The 15832-nt window shown below is 58.6% G+C and overlaps 5 protein-coding genes across 5 annotated transcripts; 2 read left to right on the forward strand and 3 right to left on the reverse strand.

The window, feature by feature from the left end:
* Window positions 1-42: 42 nt before the first annotated feature.
* BXZ73DRAFT_77851 (uncharacterized protein) lies at window positions 43-4552 on the reverse strand (the record flags this gene model as incomplete). The annotated part of the gene is made up of 8 exons (XM_048022740.1): window positions 43-839; window positions 918-1892; window positions 1946-2083; window positions 2379-3113; window positions 3165-3529; window positions 3582-4389; window positions 4426-4479; window positions 4538-4552. Coding segments are annotated over 8 exons (3887 nt in total), but the record flags the coding sequence as incomplete, so codon positions are not given.
* An 823-nt stretch (window positions 4553-5375) lies between these two features.
* Window positions 5376-6073, forward strand: BXZ73DRAFT_101771 (uncharacterized protein; the record flags this gene model as incomplete). Its single annotated transcript, XM_048015006.1, has 3 exons — window positions 5376-5438; window positions 5504-5750; window positions 5808-6073. 3 exons carry the CDS (start codon window positions 5376-5378, stop codon window positions 6071-6073), a joined length of 576 nt encoding a protein of 191 aa, XP_047877371.1.
* A 1182-nt stretch (window positions 6074-7255) lies between these two features.
* BXZ73DRAFT_101772 (uncharacterized protein) lies at window positions 7256-8013 on the reverse strand (the record flags this gene model as incomplete). The annotated part of the gene is made up of 4 exons (XM_048015007.1): window positions 7256-7306; window positions 7365-7463; window positions 7525-7665; window positions 7975-8013. 4 exons carry the CDS (start codon window positions 8011-8013, stop codon window positions 7256-7258), a joined length of 330 nt encoding a protein of 109 aa, XP_047877372.1.
* A 667-nt stretch (window positions 8014-8680) lies between these two features.
* On the forward strand, window positions 8681-14473 carry BXZ73DRAFT_101773 (P-loop containing nucleoside triphosphate hydrolase protein; the record flags this gene model as incomplete). Its single annotated transcript, XM_048015008.1, has 23 exons — window positions 8681-8776; window positions 8812-8898; window positions 8977-9369; window positions 9417-9513; window positions 9569-9608; window positions 9666-9782; window positions 9829-10252; window positions 10315-10596; window positions 10667-11012; window positions 11071-11180; window positions 11238-12377; window positions 12416-12559; window positions 12618-12695; window positions 12795-12870; window positions 12923-12964; window positions 13014-13308; window positions 13361-13440; window positions 13495-13529; window positions 13595-13641; window positions 13854-13976; window positions 14028-14089; window positions 14146-14369; window positions 14420-14473. The coding sequence occupies 23 exons, from the start codon at window positions 8681-8683 to the stop codon at window positions 14471-14473; spliced, it is 4392 nt and encodes a 1463-aa protein (XP_047877373.1).
* Window positions 14474-15050: 577 nt separating this feature from the next.
* Window positions 15051-15684, reverse strand: BXZ73DRAFT_90248 (proteasome maturation factor UMP1; the record flags this gene model as incomplete). The annotated part of the gene is made up of 5 exons (XM_048025568.1): window positions 15051-15112; window positions 15166-15262; window positions 15318-15419; window positions 15472-15654; window positions 15682-15684. The coding sequence occupies 5 exons, from the start codon at window positions 15682-15684 to the stop codon at window positions 15051-15053; spliced, it is 447 nt and encodes a 148-aa protein (XP_047877374.1).
* Window positions 15685-15832: the final 148 nt, after the last annotated feature.

Below are 15832 nucleotides of genomic sequence, written 5' to 3' on the forward strand. Positions count from 1 at the left end.
GGGGTCGGCTTTGTGCCAGTCCTGGTGCCCTTCTTGGATGACGACGAGTCCTCTGCCGACGACGGGTCCTTGTCGACCAGGGCAATGGCGGCGGCCAGGGACTCCCCTTCGTCCGCGTCCTTCTCCACATCTTCGTCGTCCTGGTCACCCACCGAAAGAACGGCCCGCAGATCGTTGAGGTGAACGTCGAACTCCGGAGCACCGCCAAAGTACGGAAGCACTCGGCGACTCGGCGACTGCTGCTTCCGCATCTTCTCCTCGTGCGCCGCCTTGTCCTTCTTCTTCACCTCAGTCCTGGCACGAGCGAAGGTCGCGAACGACAAGCTTTCGGCGTCCGCGGACGCGTCCTCAATCAAGTCCTGCGGGTACTTGAACTTGGCCTTCGCTTCGTCGCGGAACCGGGCCTCTGCAGCGGCGCGTCCATCATCGGCTCCACCGGCCTTGTCCTTTGTCGCGTCGTCCGAACCATCTTCCATATGCACGTCCTCGTCCTGCCTCGCGAACTGCGGCACTTCATCCTCTCGCTCCACGTCAGCCGAAGGCCCACCGGCAATGTCGGCAAGGATGAGAGCGGTCTTCTCGCTGTCGAGGGCCTTGCGCGCCGCCTCGACGTCAAAGTCTCGGAGCTTACGCTCGACGTATTCCTTGACCTTGGTCTCTCGACGCGTGTGGTCGTTGCGGAATTCGGGGTTGAACCTCGTCGAGTAGTCCGTGGTATTCGAGAACGCGAACATGTCTGCCGCCTTTGGGTACGCCAAGATTTTCGGAGCGACGTACTCGTGCGGCCTTTCCTTCGGCGGCACCAGAAATACGTGTAGTCCTTCTGACGCACGCTCTGCCTGTTGACGTTCCAAATCATGACCTGCGCAACGCGTCCTGTCAGTCCGTCGCCTTATCGCTCTCCCACACGCTCTCACATTTTGCAGCCAGTCAATCACCGGAGCGACCGTCAGCTCTTCCACGTCGCCCAGATAGGATGGCTTCATGACGAAGCTGTTCTTCTCGTCCGTTTGCAAAAAGACGTCCTTGTGGAAGGCGATGCACTTGGTCAGCTCGCGAATGGCCTTGAAGCCCTCGGCGAGGTTGTGCTGCCTCACGAGGGTCGCACGGAAGTACCCCAGCAGCGGGTTGACCTTGTAGCTCTCCACCGATTGGCCGAATATGCTGACGAGGTCCTGAAGCTCGGGCGTGGTCCGCTCCTCTACCGAGAGGCCTTCCTCCCACTCGAACGCGAACCACGACCAGGTCTGCAGGATCTTCCCCGGCACAAGGAAGTTGTTGGGGGGGTGGCGAGGGGTGGAATGCGTCGCCCAGAACCGGGCGAAGCTGGAGAAGACTTCCTTCCCCAGGGGGGAGTAGAACGGCAGGACGATGACGGACTTGATGGCCTCCCAGGACAGCGCCATCTGCAACGCGATACCCATCGGCGTCGTCTGCTTGTCGTTCTGGGAGGGGCGAGCCCAGTTGTGCCGCCACTTGGGCGTCGTGCGGAGCTGAGGAAGGAGTTTAATGAGGCGAGAGGGTAGCTCGCTGATGCTGAGGTCGGCGACGATCCGTCTGACGGGCTCGTCGACATTGTCGAGGGACGGTCTGGCGACCTCCTTCTTCTTTCCCTTTCCGGACCCGCTCGACGCGTCGACATGGATGGCGGTGTTGGTGGTGGCGTACAGATTGCGGAGGGTCTGGCGGAAGGTGGAATTGCGGTCCACCACGGCGAGAAGCGGCGCGTGCGAGTCGTTGATGCCTTGATCAGCGAGGAGAGACAAGCCGACTTCGCTCATCCCCTTGAGGGATGACCGAGACATGTAGCGGAGGAGCTCGACGTCGCCGGCCTTGCACATGACCTCGAGCGCGCACAGCTCCTCGCCGTGGTCGAGGAACCAGACCAGGAACTAGGCAGGACTGCGTTAACGAAGCCGACCCGGTACAGAGACGTACGACTCACGAGTTGCCACACACACTCGCACCGCTCGTGGTCCTCGCAGGTGGTGACCCAGTGACGGATTTCGCCAAAGTGGTCGTGGCTGTTCTCGCCCGTCCTGAACATGAGGTAGTCGAGGGCGGGATTGATGGTGCGGGCCAGCTACAAGTGACAAACGTCAGTGCACGATTTCTGAATACATGCATGCCCGCGAATGATCGCGCACATTAAGTACAGTCATTAATCCGCGCGACTCATCGTGCACCTACAATCAAGTGCCCGCGACTCATCGCGCACCTACAATCAAGTGCCCGCGACTCATCGCGCGCATACGTACACATACGAATGTTCGCGATGAGTCGTGCACATGTCGTACAGACCCGGGACGGGTCAACTCATCCACGCGATCCGTCGCGCGCACAACAATCCCCACATGTCGGGGACAAAGAACACTCACCATACTCGTGCTCTGCTCGATCTTCCCCGCGAACTTGAACAGGTCCGTCATGAACGTCTTCGTCGGCAAAGGCAACGCCAGCTCCGCACCGGCCGTCTGCATGTAGTGAAGTATGTCGATCTTCCCCCGCACCCCCTTCAACGCCGCTAGCGCGAGCGTCGCCCGCGTCGCCTCCTCCGGCCCCGTCCCCACGTCCGTCTGCTTGGCCTTGCTCTTCTTCTGCTTCTTCGTCGTCTCCTGCTCGCTTTCGGCTTCCGCCTCCATCGTCGCACGGTCCGACGCGTGGTCCCAGTGCCTCTTCCCAGCCTGTTTCACCCCCTGCCAATACTTCTTCAACGCTTCACGCCATGCAGAGCTCTGCATCGAGCCCATCGCGTCCCGCGCCAGGATGACCGGGTGCAGCGTCGAAACGAAGACCTTGTCGATGTCCTCGAACAGCTCGTTCGGGAACACGCATCGCTGAGGCGTCTTCACCCCGACCATGCTCGTGTTCGATATCTTCACCCACTTCTCGCGCGCGGTGTGCAGGGCCTCGTGCTCCTTGATCTTGTGGTACGGCTGCTCCTCGCCGCCGTTCCGCGTCGCCTGCACCTCCTCTGTCGCCTTCCGGAACGCCGCGAACGCGTCCATGTACTCCATCGCCACGATTTGAGCCGTGCTCCCAGCGACCAGGTTCGACGGCGACGCGAGGAAGCTCAGCTGCGACGTCGATCGGTACAGCAGCTCCAGCACGAACTGCATGCCGTCCATCAATCGCGACAACTACGCTCGACGAACGATACGCACCTGTCCGTTCGGCAGCACGCCGCTCGTCTCCGAAGCCGCCTTGAAGTACTTCTTGAGTTCCTTCGGGTCCAGGTTGTCGTCGTTTTGAAGGTACGGCCACAGCGCGATCTCCAGGCAGAACTTCGCCGACATCCGACCGCGAATCAACGACCCGTATTGGTTGTTGTGGTCGAGCTTATTCGGGAGCTTCTTGAGCTGCTCCTCCCACAACTTGCCCGACCCGGGCTCCTCCGTGACCGCCTCCGACATGACCGCGTCCCGCAGCACCGCGACGTTCGCGTTGAACGCCTCCCACCCGGTCTGAACGCGGATGTGCTGCGTGATGTTCCGCGCGAGGTGACGACGCGCCCGATCCGTGAGCTTCCCTGCGCCAGCCGTCAGCCAAAGTCACCCTGACAGCTACCCACCCATGCTCACCAGAGTGATAAAACTTGCACCTCCAGAACCTCATGTGCTCGATCCGGTCTTCCGTGGCCGCGATCTCCCGCTTCAGGTCCGCGATCGGCTCATGCTCCGTGAGCTGGGGCAGCGTCGTCTGCCCTTCCTCCGTCAGACCGACAGAGATCTCGAGCTCCTTCAGCCGGCGGATCTGCGCCTTGAGGATCGCGGCGTCCTTCTTCTGGCGATCCAGCAGTGCGTGCAGCCGATGGTTTCCCGCGAGCAAGAGGTGCGAGAAGCTCTTGCCCTGCTCGCTCAACTTGACGAGCGGAAAGCTCGCCGGATCGTCCGCGGTCTTCGCCAAGACGGTGTTCTCGTCGAGATGCTCCGGGTAGATCTCGAAGATCAACATGCGGGTGGGGTCGTCGTCCAAGACCCCCTCGAGCACGAGGTTCTCAGCGATGTTGCCGACGTGGACCATGTTCAGCGCGCGGTTGTTCGTCGACCCCGACGTCCACAGCATCTTCTCCTGGCTGCAGAAGTCGACTCGCCCGAACCCGAGGAAGGCGTTGTCGGCCTCGGCCTGCTGTGCGGAGTCCGACTCCTGCTTCGCGTCAGTCTGGCTGGACCCGGTCTTCGTCGCGCTCGCTACGCTCGTGCTCGGCGTTTGCGACAGCTGCAACATGCGACCGGCCGCCTCGACGTCGACCTCGTCCTTCATCTTCTTTGCTCGAGACGGCCCCTTGACGGCCTTGGGCTCCTTGGGCTCCTTGCGCTGCTTGGGCTCGCTCGCCTCCTTGCGCGTCCGCTTCTTCGTCCCACTTCCCGACGCTGTTGAGGCGCCATCCTATGCAAGAGATCGGCCGTCAAATTGACGACTCACCAATATCACCACGCGTCCGCTCGGGCTCACCTCGGACTCGGCCACTTGTTGTTTCTGCAGCAGTCGTAAATCAGTACGCAGTGTGTCAACAGACGGCCGGCCTTGTACGCACCTTCTTGGGGGGCATTTTTTTGGTGTTATTTGGGAGTGATGGAAGAAATGAAGATATAGAGAAATCAAACCAGAATTGTGGGGTGCTTCTCGGTGTCCAGAGATGACGGGGAGAGGCGGAGAGACGTGTGTTCGCGGACGCGTCACCTATGGTGCATCCATCGATCATCTCCGGGACGATGCACAGGAATGGCATTGCCAAAAAGAGGAGATCTTCGATGCGCAATATTGCGCCACACGATGCGGAAGCTCCCTTGACAAGGAGTTCTTCATGTGCGCGACGGATCGCGCTCATTGGAGGCCACTTGATGGCACGTGAGGTGATGGGCACATTGGAACTCACCCACGCGATGGTTCGTGCAGATTGGAACCCACCCGCGCGATAGTTCGTGCAGATTGGAACCCACCCGCGCGATAGTTCGTGCAGATTGGAACCCACCCGCGCGATAGTTCGTGCAGATTGGAACCCACCCGCGCGATAGTTCGTGCACAATGGAACCCACCCGCGCGATGGTCCGTGCATATTGGAACTCACCCGCGCGATGGTCCGTGCACATTGGAACTCACTCACGCGATGGTTCGTGAGCATTGTAAGCTGTCATATTACCGGTTAATCCTCCGCCGCAGAAACAAACGGTGTGCTGTCGAAATCAGTACCCGAGCTTGCGCCAACTACGAAGCACTCTACCATCCCGCAGACAACACACGTCCCTCTTTTCTCGTAACAGGTCCGTGCGCAATTCCACATACTGCCGTTCCTTCTCCCACTCTCCACATACATAAGCCCATCTCCACTCCCCGAACAGCATTCCTTTCTTTCCTTCACACCTCTACGACCCATGTCCGCTCAGTTCTTGAATTACGCCGCCTGCGACATCGACGTCACATGCGTTGTCAGAACCGTACGTACTGTCAGATTATAATAATGATCTCACCCCGTCACGAGGCACTCATATTCTCCTCGTAGTCCGATCTCGTCGCGCAAACCGCCACCATCAATCAATCATGGCCCTTTCCCGACCCAATCCAACTTGACCTCTCCGACTTGGATGAGGCGAGTTCTCACATCACTCGTCGTCCTCTCTTTGCCCCACCAACTAACGTCTTTCAGGAAACTCGCTCCTTATTTGTCGTAAACACGCTCCTCCATCTCAAAGGTTACATCCTCGGCAACGGCATCGTCAACGTCACTGAAGCTACTATATTGAATGGCTGTGAGTACCACTGCCCACTCGTCCGACCCGTCTCCATGTCTGAACCACTTCCCCCAGCATTTCGTAGAGGCTCTCTCACCAACCCGCTCACTGGAGCGGTACAGGAACTCGAAGTCAGGCTTGCCAGAAGAACGACCTGGCCACCCGACACCAGCTCTCCGCAGGAGAGTGAAGGTGATGTGGGGTCCTCGGACGGCGAAGGCACTGCCGAGGAGGAGGAGGAGGAGGAGGAGGAGGAGAGTGTGGTCTCCGATGATTCCCTCTCTGACCCAGATTGGGAGATGGCAGAGGGGTCAGATGAGGAAGACGAAGAGGACGAATAAATAAATGACATTGTCAATGAGACGCGAGCCATTTCCATGCATAACTGCGAGTGTCATCGATCACAACAGAGACACCCAGCCACCTAAGCAACTAAGCCATACTGGCTTGCACCTATCTGTGAGGAATTTGTGTAAAAGATCCCTCTTGCTGGGGGACTTGCTCCCATTACGTACATGACACTGTGCGATTCATCGCGCACATTATACCCTACACTCCATCATGTGCGCGATAGATCGCAGGCATTTGAGACACTGTCTACGATGATGTGAGCGAACCATCGCGCACATTACGCCCTAGTACACTCCACCATATGTGCGATGGTTCGCGCACATTACAACTATGCGCCATGTGCGCGATGGATCGCAGACACGGATGTGCGCGCACCATCGCGCACATGGCAACTATGCTGTGCGAGGCACCACAGTCCATGTGCGCGATGGTTCGCGCCCTTTTGGGTGGGCGCTAGTTCTAGCCCTCATGAAGTTGTTACCCTCAGGACCTTAAAAAAAGGCCTCTCTTATGGCGATTTCGCGGGCTCGATGCCTGTAGGCGCTTAGGCCTTGTCGGACATTTTCCAGGGTATCGACCGGCCGATGCCTGAGCCATCATCCGACCATTAGGGCGGGGGCTCCTCAAATGCCTGATCCTCAACGGACGGTCGGGCGGCTTTGGGCGGTCCCCGGGGGTCAGTTGGAGTGGGCGACTGCGCGACCAATGGCAGCCACCTTATGTGAGCCGCCGGCGCGTGCGTAAGAACGCTGCATCGACTGAATTGTTTATAATGATATTCTACTGCCCGCAAGTAAATACAGAAAGCGAGCTGAACTCAGACTCCGCCAGAGGCAGCATACTTCTTCAAGACCTAATACAGTTTAATCTCCTCACAGTGTACTTCCGGGAATCGACGGGCCGTCCGTTTGACCAATGACCGCGCGCCAGGTACAGATGCCACAGATTTCGTTTGGTCCACCCTGGCTCAGATCCGGGGCGAGAACGAGAACGCGAGGGCACGGACGACGGCTCGAAAGTTGGCCGAGGACCCAGAAAGCGCGGGTAGATCGAGAGGACGATTAGGGATCGCCACGGGCACAGGTGACCCGGGTAGGTTGGCGGCAAGGGTCTCTCGACGCGTACAGGTGCCATGGGCCATGCTCTCCCAACCCTCTCACCCGCATGCTGGACTATCGAGTAATCGTCAAGACCTGTGCATTCGATGTGATGACGTGCGCGCCCTAAGGGCCGTCAACGAAGACCTCCCAGAACCCGCGTCCCCCCAACGCCCTCACCTACCTCCTCGCCCTCCCCGCTCGAGACCTGCCGCAGCCCCCACAGCATCCCGCGGTCCGTCAGGTCGTCGGTCCGACAGATTTCGAGCATGCCCTCCGGGTCCTGCGCCCGCGCACCATCATCACTTGCCGCCGCGCACGCCACACGCGCTCGCGACACACACCCGCGCGGAGTGGCTCAGTGCGGCGTTGTAGTCATCCGCGGCGATCGACGTGTGCAGGTGTGCATGCAGCGCAGTCATGAGCGCGGCGAGGGCGAGCGTTGGCGAGGGCGAGGGGTCAGCGTAGAGGAACCATGGGAGGTCCTGTAAAGAGGCGAGAGGGGAAGTGCGTGGGGGGAGGACGAGGGCGCTTAGGCTACAGTAGCCACTGTCGGACTCGCGAGTCTATGCCCCCATGTGTTCTCGTCAACGATCTCCTGTATTCACAAGTTGCTACAACTCTTAAATGTCTCTCCTACGTGCTCTGAGAAGCCCCGAGGTCTCCTGGACAAAAAATTCGCCTTTCGGAGGTCTGTTCAAGCGGAATCCGGACATTTTGAGGCCCTCCGGAGGCCTGTTCCGAAAATCCGACCAAATCAGCCTCTGGACGGCCGAGGCCTGCGGCCGTCCGACCAAAACGGGGTCGCCGGGAGGCCTGATCCCCGAGGACATTTTTGGCGCTTTTTCAAAAATTGGGATCAGGCATCTGAGGGAGATGTCGGGGGTCCTACCCGGGCGGGCGGACCTCTAATTGCCCAGCTGGATTACACGCGGGCATCTGCCCTTTTCGGCGGCGGCTCGGATGTCCGCGTGCACAACTTGCAGGCTCTTGTGCAGTCTCTCGAAACGTGAGGGCTCGCCTCAGCGCGGCCGTGGTCCAGGACCGCGCTCTCCGCGCGAGCCCCACTGATCACTGCTGCAGCGCGCCGCTCTAGGTTCGGAGCAAGCCGTTGCTCCGGCGCTTGCTTCGCAGCGCACCTTCGGTGAAGGTGGCGCGGAGCGCCAAAATGTCGTTCGCCGACGGGGCTTGATCCGAACCTAGCGCCGCTCAGCCTCCCTCTTCCTGTCAACCAGCACCGAGGTCTGGGCGCACCGCCACGAGGCAGTTCGCGGGGTTGACTGCCCGTCTCCCACGCCCAGAAGGTGAGAACAAGGACGGTGCCGAACCGGTGACTTGACAGATCGTTGGCAGAGGCGCAATTGAACAAGTTCAACATACTATTGCTTCCGGCCCGCCCTCAGCATCTTCCTCTTCGACCACGACCACATACCTTCACTATTTGGCACGACCCGCACCCCGGTGGGACCGACCCGTCGATCTACCCTCGTCGTCGCGACTATGCCGGGCTCGTCCCGGTTCGTGAGCCAGTTCTGCGCGCTCTGTGTCAAGAACTGGACCATTCTCTTCAAACATCCTTTTGCAAGTGTCTCCAATGTGATCACGCGTCTCCCTGCTGATATCCGCCGCAGCTCTCTCTTTTCCGCTGTCTCATAGGCCCCATCGCGATTGGCATCCTGCTCGCATACTCACCAAGCTTCACCTCAAAGCCTGATATCGTACGTGAAGTTTCCTTCTCGGCATGACTCCCTGTGCACTCTCTGTGCTTTGAATAACACTGATCCTCCGTTCTTCAGGGCGGCCTCGGGTCTATGATCCCTGTCCGCGCCCTCGCCGACGCCTTTGATGCTCGACGGATCCTGCTCTGGTCTGACGACACAAACTCTACTACTGCAGGCTTCACTGCAGATGACCTTGTCGCCCGTATGACCGCTGGCTTCTCTAGCAAACAGCTTGCCGCATTCCACAAGGTCACTACGGATGAGATCGCAGGCCGTTGTGTCGAGAACCCAAACGGCAAGTCTCGGTGCTTCGCAGCTGTCACGTTCGAACAACTCCCCGCGCGCGGCAACAACCAGACCATCAATTACACAATCCGAGTTGACGACTCAATCGGCTCCATTGACGTCAAGGGGCACAATAGCGACTACGAAGTCAGAGTACTGCCCGTGCAGTGGGCCGTTGATAGTGTAAGCAGGCTCTCTTCAACTTGCTTATTGCTCTGATGTTCGTGCAGGCGATTATCGAGGTCCAGACGGGTACGAAGCCTCCTACCCCACTCGAGTGGCCGTTTGTTTGGGGTTTTGGAGACCAAGCCAGTGATCCCCGACTCAGTATGTGGTGGCAGGCGATTTTTCACCACAGCCCCGCTAACGCACATCGCGCCAGACTTCCTCGAGATGGTCGGCTTTCTTTTACAGCTTCCATTGTACGTATTCGTACAATCTATATCGTCTGATGTGTTACTGATGGCACTGCCCGGCAGTTATATCTGTCTCATCGGTATTGCGTACCATATCCCAGGAGCCGCCACCGCCGAGCGTACAGTGGGTCTTACAAGCCATATGAAGGCTATGGGATTGTCTGACGCTGCCCGAGTCTTGTAAGTCCTTTTCCCCTTGTCAATCTAGGAGCTAACTGTTTTCTAGGTCATGGCATCTCAGTCTCTCGCTCGCTTATCTCCCGGCATGGCTTGTCCTCTCCATCGTCTGGAAGGTCAAGCTATTCACCCTCACCAACTATGGTTTCATATTCGCTCTCTGCCTCCTTACCGGCCTCGCAACCGCCTCGTTTTCGATGTTCATTATGGCGCCTTTCGGGAAGTCTCCTTCACTCGCTGCAATTCTTTCGACGCTCTGCTGCCTCGTCCCGATCACGATCACTATGTTCTGGACGAGCATCAACCCCACCGCTGCTGCCATCCTCACATTCTTTTTCCCGACCTTCTTCTTCGGCTGGACATTTGTTGCGATTATCAACTTCGAAACCTTTCTCCTACCCGCTTCCCTCACGGAGCAGACCCTGCAGGACTTCCCACCTCCGACAATCCTCCCAATGTTGATCGCTGTCATCGTACGCTCTCCCGTCTCCCTCCTTCGCACTCACCTGCTGACCAGTAACTGTTCCTCACACAGATCGCGATCTTCTTCTGGCCCATTGCTGGCGCTCTCATTGAGCGTTGGCGGTTCGACCCCTGGAACCCGTTCGGGTTGCGTGCGCCGTTATGCGGTCGCCGCACAAAGGACGAGAAGACGCACACACACCCTCCCGGCATCGCGATCTCCATCCGCGGGCTCGAGAAGTCGTTCCAGACGTCCGTGTTCAGGCGCAAATCAGGGCTCGTCACGGCCGTTCAAGACCTCACGCTCAACATCCCGGAGCACGGCATCTTCGCGCTGCTTGGACCCAATGGGTGCGTACCGCGCACCATTTTTGTGCATGCGTCATGCGTCGATCCGGAGCTGACGTGCGATGTTGCGATTTCAGCGCGGGCAAGTCAACACTCATGGCCGTCCTCGGGGGCTCACTGGGCGCACGCGCGGGACGGTTCTCTACGGGGACGGCGTGCTAGAGCCCGCGCGTGGGAGCATCGGGATCGTGCCGCAGAAGAACGTGCTCTTTGATGAGCTTTCGTGCCTGCAGACCCTCCGGCTCTGGCGCAAGATCAAGACCGCAGGTAACGTGGGCGCGCCACGCGAGTCGGACGCGGACCTCGAGGGTCTCCTTCGCGACTGCGATCTGGCGGAGAAAATTCATTACCCGTCGGGCAAGCTCAGCGGTGGACAGAAGCGGAAGCTTCAGCTCGCCATCGGGTTGGTAGGAGGATCATCGAGTACGTTAAGTTCCTGCACTCGTGCGACTTCATGTGTGCTGACTGACTTTTCTTCCAGTTGTCTTGGTCGACGAAGCAACGTCAGGTGTCGATCCGATTTCACGGCGCGCAATCTGGAAGACGCTTGCCGCAGTGAAGGAGTCGAGAACGATTGTCTTCACGACGCACGTAAGTAACTCGGAGAGATCGCGGGTGCGTGCGCTGGTTCTGACATAGCCTTTATAGTTCCTGGACGAGGCCGATCTGCTCGCGGACGACATTGCCGTTCTTGCGACCCCCGGAAAGCTCGTCGCGCACGGTACCTCAATCTCACTCAAATCGACTCGCGGCGAAGGCTACAAGCTGCGAATAAATTTCAACGCGGAGACTGTCAAGACCGGAATCCCGGAGTCCGATGTCCTACAGTTCGTGCAGCGCACCGCGCCGGCGGCCTATGTGACCACGACGGGGCCTCGAGAGCGTGCTTTCCACCTCAAGACTACGGATCTCCACGTCGTCAAGCAGGTGCTGGAGGACGTCGACAAGGAGAAGGCGCGCATGCAGATCTCTTCGTATTCGGTGTCGGCCGCGTCCATCGAAGACATCTTCCTGGAGCTGATGGACGCAGAGGACAAGAACGAGGATCTGGAGAACACTTCTAAGGACAATATCGTGGAGGCCGGTGGCAGCGCCGAGCATGATGGAGCACACGAGGGAGTCGAGCTGACGACCGGCGTGCAGCATTCCGTCTTCGGTCAAGCCCTCACGATCTGTTACAAGCGGCTCCTGATCCTCCGTCGATCCTGGCTCGCACCTCTCCTTGCCCTTACTTTTGTCATCATCCCGTCCGTGATCCCGCTCAAATTCCTTGTAACAGGTGGCAACAAGTGCGACGTCGTTGATCGCGAATTCAGAGGGGATTCGCTATATATTGCCACTTCGCCGCTCCAATTCCTGTTCGGAGAAGATCCGGGGCCCTCACTCTTCCCTCCAGACGCTCTCGCGCCGCTCAACGTGTCCGGCGTGCTCACCAACACCTCGCTCCCCTTCACCTCCAACACATCCTTTGTTGAGTACATTAGCGGCAATTTCGTCAACATTTGGACCCCCGGTCTCAGCATCGACTTCGAAACCGGTGCTGCACTCCTTGCCTGGAACGCCTACGAAACCCTCTCCGCTGCCACGTTCTTGAACGCCGCCTCCAACCTCCTCCTCAATCACAAGCTCAACAGCACCGGGGCCGGCACGGGCTACGCCACCCCTCTACTAATCACCCCAACCATCGGCAGCTTCGCATCCAAGAGCTTAGGCGACCTGACCCCCATTATATGGGCCGCGGTGTTCAGCGCAGCGATGGCCGTGTTCCCCGGGTTCTTCGCGTTGTACGTCGCGCGCGAGCGCCGCTCCGAGGTACGGCCATGCAGTTCTCGAACGGGCTGTCGAACCCAGCGGGGCTCTGGCTCGGGCATCTGATGTTCGACGCGATGGCGACGACGTTCGCGGCGACCCTGCTCGTGATCGTATGGGCGGGAAAGTATGCGTTCTTCTTCCACGGCTTGGGTTACTTGGTGAGTGCGATACCGTGGCTATAGTACACCGGAGTGCTGACTTGTGTCGTGGATGAAGTGGCTCGTGATAGTGCTTTACGGGATCGCGAGTATCCTGTATGCGTACCTATTTACGCTGTACTTCAAGTCCCTATCGGTGCATGGGCGGCGATTGCTGTCTGGCACGTTATTTTGTTCTTGGTAGGTGACTTTCAACTAATCGATATTGTCATGACAATTTAACTTTGATCCACAGCTCTACACAATGGCGTACCTGTTGGCCCAGACATACGGAGATGCTGTAGAGACGCAGTCGGTGTACGCCATGATTCGTGAGCATCAACTTCCTTCATGTCTAACTCGCGGAGCTGATCACTATCCCAGACTTCACGGTGGGCCTCGTCTCCCCCCTTCCGAGCCTCGTAAGTCTGTATATGATTCGAGATACTTGCTCCCCGCTCACACCCCATCACAGGTTCGCGCCTCCTTCGTCGCCACCAATCTCTTCTCAATCCTCTGCGTCGGGGAAATGGTTACTGGACCCTCCTCTACGGCAACATTATGCACTACGGCGGCCCGATCCTCTACCTCATTCTTCAATCGCTCATCTACTTCGGCATACTCGTCTACGCGGACTCCTTCTCCCTGTTCGCAGCACCCTCATCCGCCTCCGGACGAAGGGCCTCCGCGCACGAAACTCGCTGGCATCCACGGAGAATGTTCGCCTTACATCCGCATCCGCCACGGATGGCAAGGATATCGCTCTTCGGGTGCGCAACGTGTCCAAGTCCTTCGCGCTTTCAAGGCCGTTGAAGACGTTAGCTTCAACGTTTCCAAGGACACCATCTTCGCCCTCCTCGGTCCCAACGGCGCGGGGAAGACGACGACGTTCAACATGATTCGTGAGTCTCCTCGTCGTGGGCGCGTGTTCGCTGCGCTGATCTGTTTGTTCTCAGGGGGCGACATGACACCCGACTCGGGCGAAATATTTGTCAATGGCACTCTGTCGTCGCGAACACCAAGGCCGCCCGCTTCTCGCTGGGTGTATGTCCGCAGTTCACGGCCATTGACGCGCAGCTCAGCGTCCGCCAACACCTGCGCGTGTACGCGCGGCTCAAGGGTTTGCAGCGCGGTGCGCAGGTCGATGAAACGTCGATGCGGTGATGCGGGTCATGGGCCTTCGCGTGTACGCCGACCGTCTGGCAAACAAGCTCTCCGGTGGGAACCAACGGAAGCTCGCGCTGGCGATTGCGCTCATCGGTGAGCATTCCTCTGACACACACCGACTGCAACAAGGCAGCTGACCGTTATACAGGAAACCCTCGGTCGTGCTCGTCGACGAGTTCTCGACCGGAGTCGATGCAAAGATGAAGCGCGACATGTGGAGCACACTCAAGCACGTCGCGCCCGGAAAGGCGTTCGTGATCACCACTCGTGCGTCTGTCAGCCCCTCTCGGGGTGATATCCCTGCTGACGACCCCGCTCCCAGATTCCATGGAGGAAGCCTCCACTCTCGCGAGCGAGTCGGCATCATCTCGCAGCGCTTGCTCGGTGAATTTCTCCCACATCTCCCGTTTCATACTCCCATTCTAATTGCTGCTGGACAGCTGTCGACACGACAGATGCCCTTATGGCCCGATACGCGCGATACCTGGTCCACTTCCCTGGCCGCACATGCGAAGACGTTGTGCGTGCGCAGGAGGTGATGGCACGTATCCCTGGGGCGCGCCTTTGCGACGATGTTGCGACGCGCTTCGAGGTCCCCATCGGGAGCGCCGACGAGGACGTGCCCTCCCTTGCCGTGCTATTTGGCCTGCTTGCGGACGCCGGCGTGGGTGATACGCCGTGGAGGAGGCGAGCCTCGAGAGTGTATTCATGCAGGTCATCCGGGACAACGAAAGGTCCCCCAATGGACAGGATGAGAAGTTTGCCTGATGAGTATCTGTAACGGCTCGTCTTCACACTCACGATCTTTGCCCGGCTCCGTTATCAATTATACCTCTCAATACGCGGTCACTTACTTGTAACTATCAGTACAGCTACTTATATATACGGGTTAGTATCCCTCCTACGTCATGCTTCAGCACCGTCAGGAAGGATTCGCATCGCCCACGCCCTCAAACTCCGCCCGAATCGGTTGTGTGCTAATTTCGCGCGACTGGTCTATCGTTATGGAATCAGCTGTACCAGCTGGAACGCCCCTACTGAAGTACTGATGACTGCGAGAAGAAGCCGGCTACCAGTGGTTGGTCTTTGCGGAGTGCGGCGCGTGTTCTCAAATCTCAGCCCACGCCAACGCGTCGCCGGAGAGGAGACGGTGCGCCATCCGCGCTGCTAGTCTACGTCGGAATTGGCCTCCCGAACACGCGGCAATGCGAACGTATTTGCTGTCAACGTCGAGGCTCGTCGCGTCTCTCGGAGGAACCGTGCCAGTGTGATGGACGTAAATTGGATCATAGTCTACAGTGCACAGACAGCGAAAGGTAATGCAGATAGTACAACTTGCAGGGGTTCACATGCGCAGCTTCTTCTCCATGTCAGCGTGGATATCCAGAGACTGGCTCATCTCCCCCGCTAAGACGATGTCGATCAGACGAGATATGGATGATGCATAGAAATAGACTCACTTGGTGTCATGAAGTCGGCGCACTCGAGTGTCTCGTCGCGGCCCATGAGGATGTCGAGGTGGAGGTTGGATTGGGGGAATATGGGCATGTGCGCATTCTAGGATGGGGGCGTTGAGGGGAGGGTGCATAGAGACGGAATGGAAAGAAAGAACCTGGCTCACGATCTTGCGCTCCATGAGGAGACGCATGGGCATGTGAAGACCGAAGATCTGGCGCTGCATCTGGAGCTTGAGGTTGTCCTGGGTCGCCTCCCACTGCGACAAGCTGAGCAAAGAGTCCGATATGGAGCAGCGAAGGAAAACGCACGTTCTCAAGACGGTCCTTGACCTTACTTGTAGTATGAACCTCCGCAGCGAGACTCCGGGGACCATACTTGAGAGTGTCGTGAAGACCGAAGCTGTTGGAGGTGTCTTGCACGGAAGCAGCCTTGGGGCCGTGCTCAGGGACAATGCGGAGATCGGAGTTCTGTAACGAGGTGAGATGGTATTGCTGCGAAGGAGAACGCCAAGTGCTCACCATGGCGAGTGAAGAGGAGGGAGGAGGAGAGTGGCGAACACCCGTGCGCGCGACGCGTCAGTCCGCCTAATGGGGCGGTCAGGCGCCCGGGCCGACTGGCCGGGGACGCGGGGACGCGAGGCTCAGAGTCAGGCTGCCATCACCGAATCTG

Source organism: Epithele typhae (genome assembly GCF_022376455.1).
Source record: "Epithele typhae strain CBS 203.58 chromosome Unknown BXZ73scaffold_27, whole genome shotgun sequence".
Taxonomy (NCBI): domain Eukaryota; kingdom Fungi; phylum Basidiomycota; class Agaricomycetes; order Polyporales; family Epitheliaceae; genus Epithele; species Epithele typhae.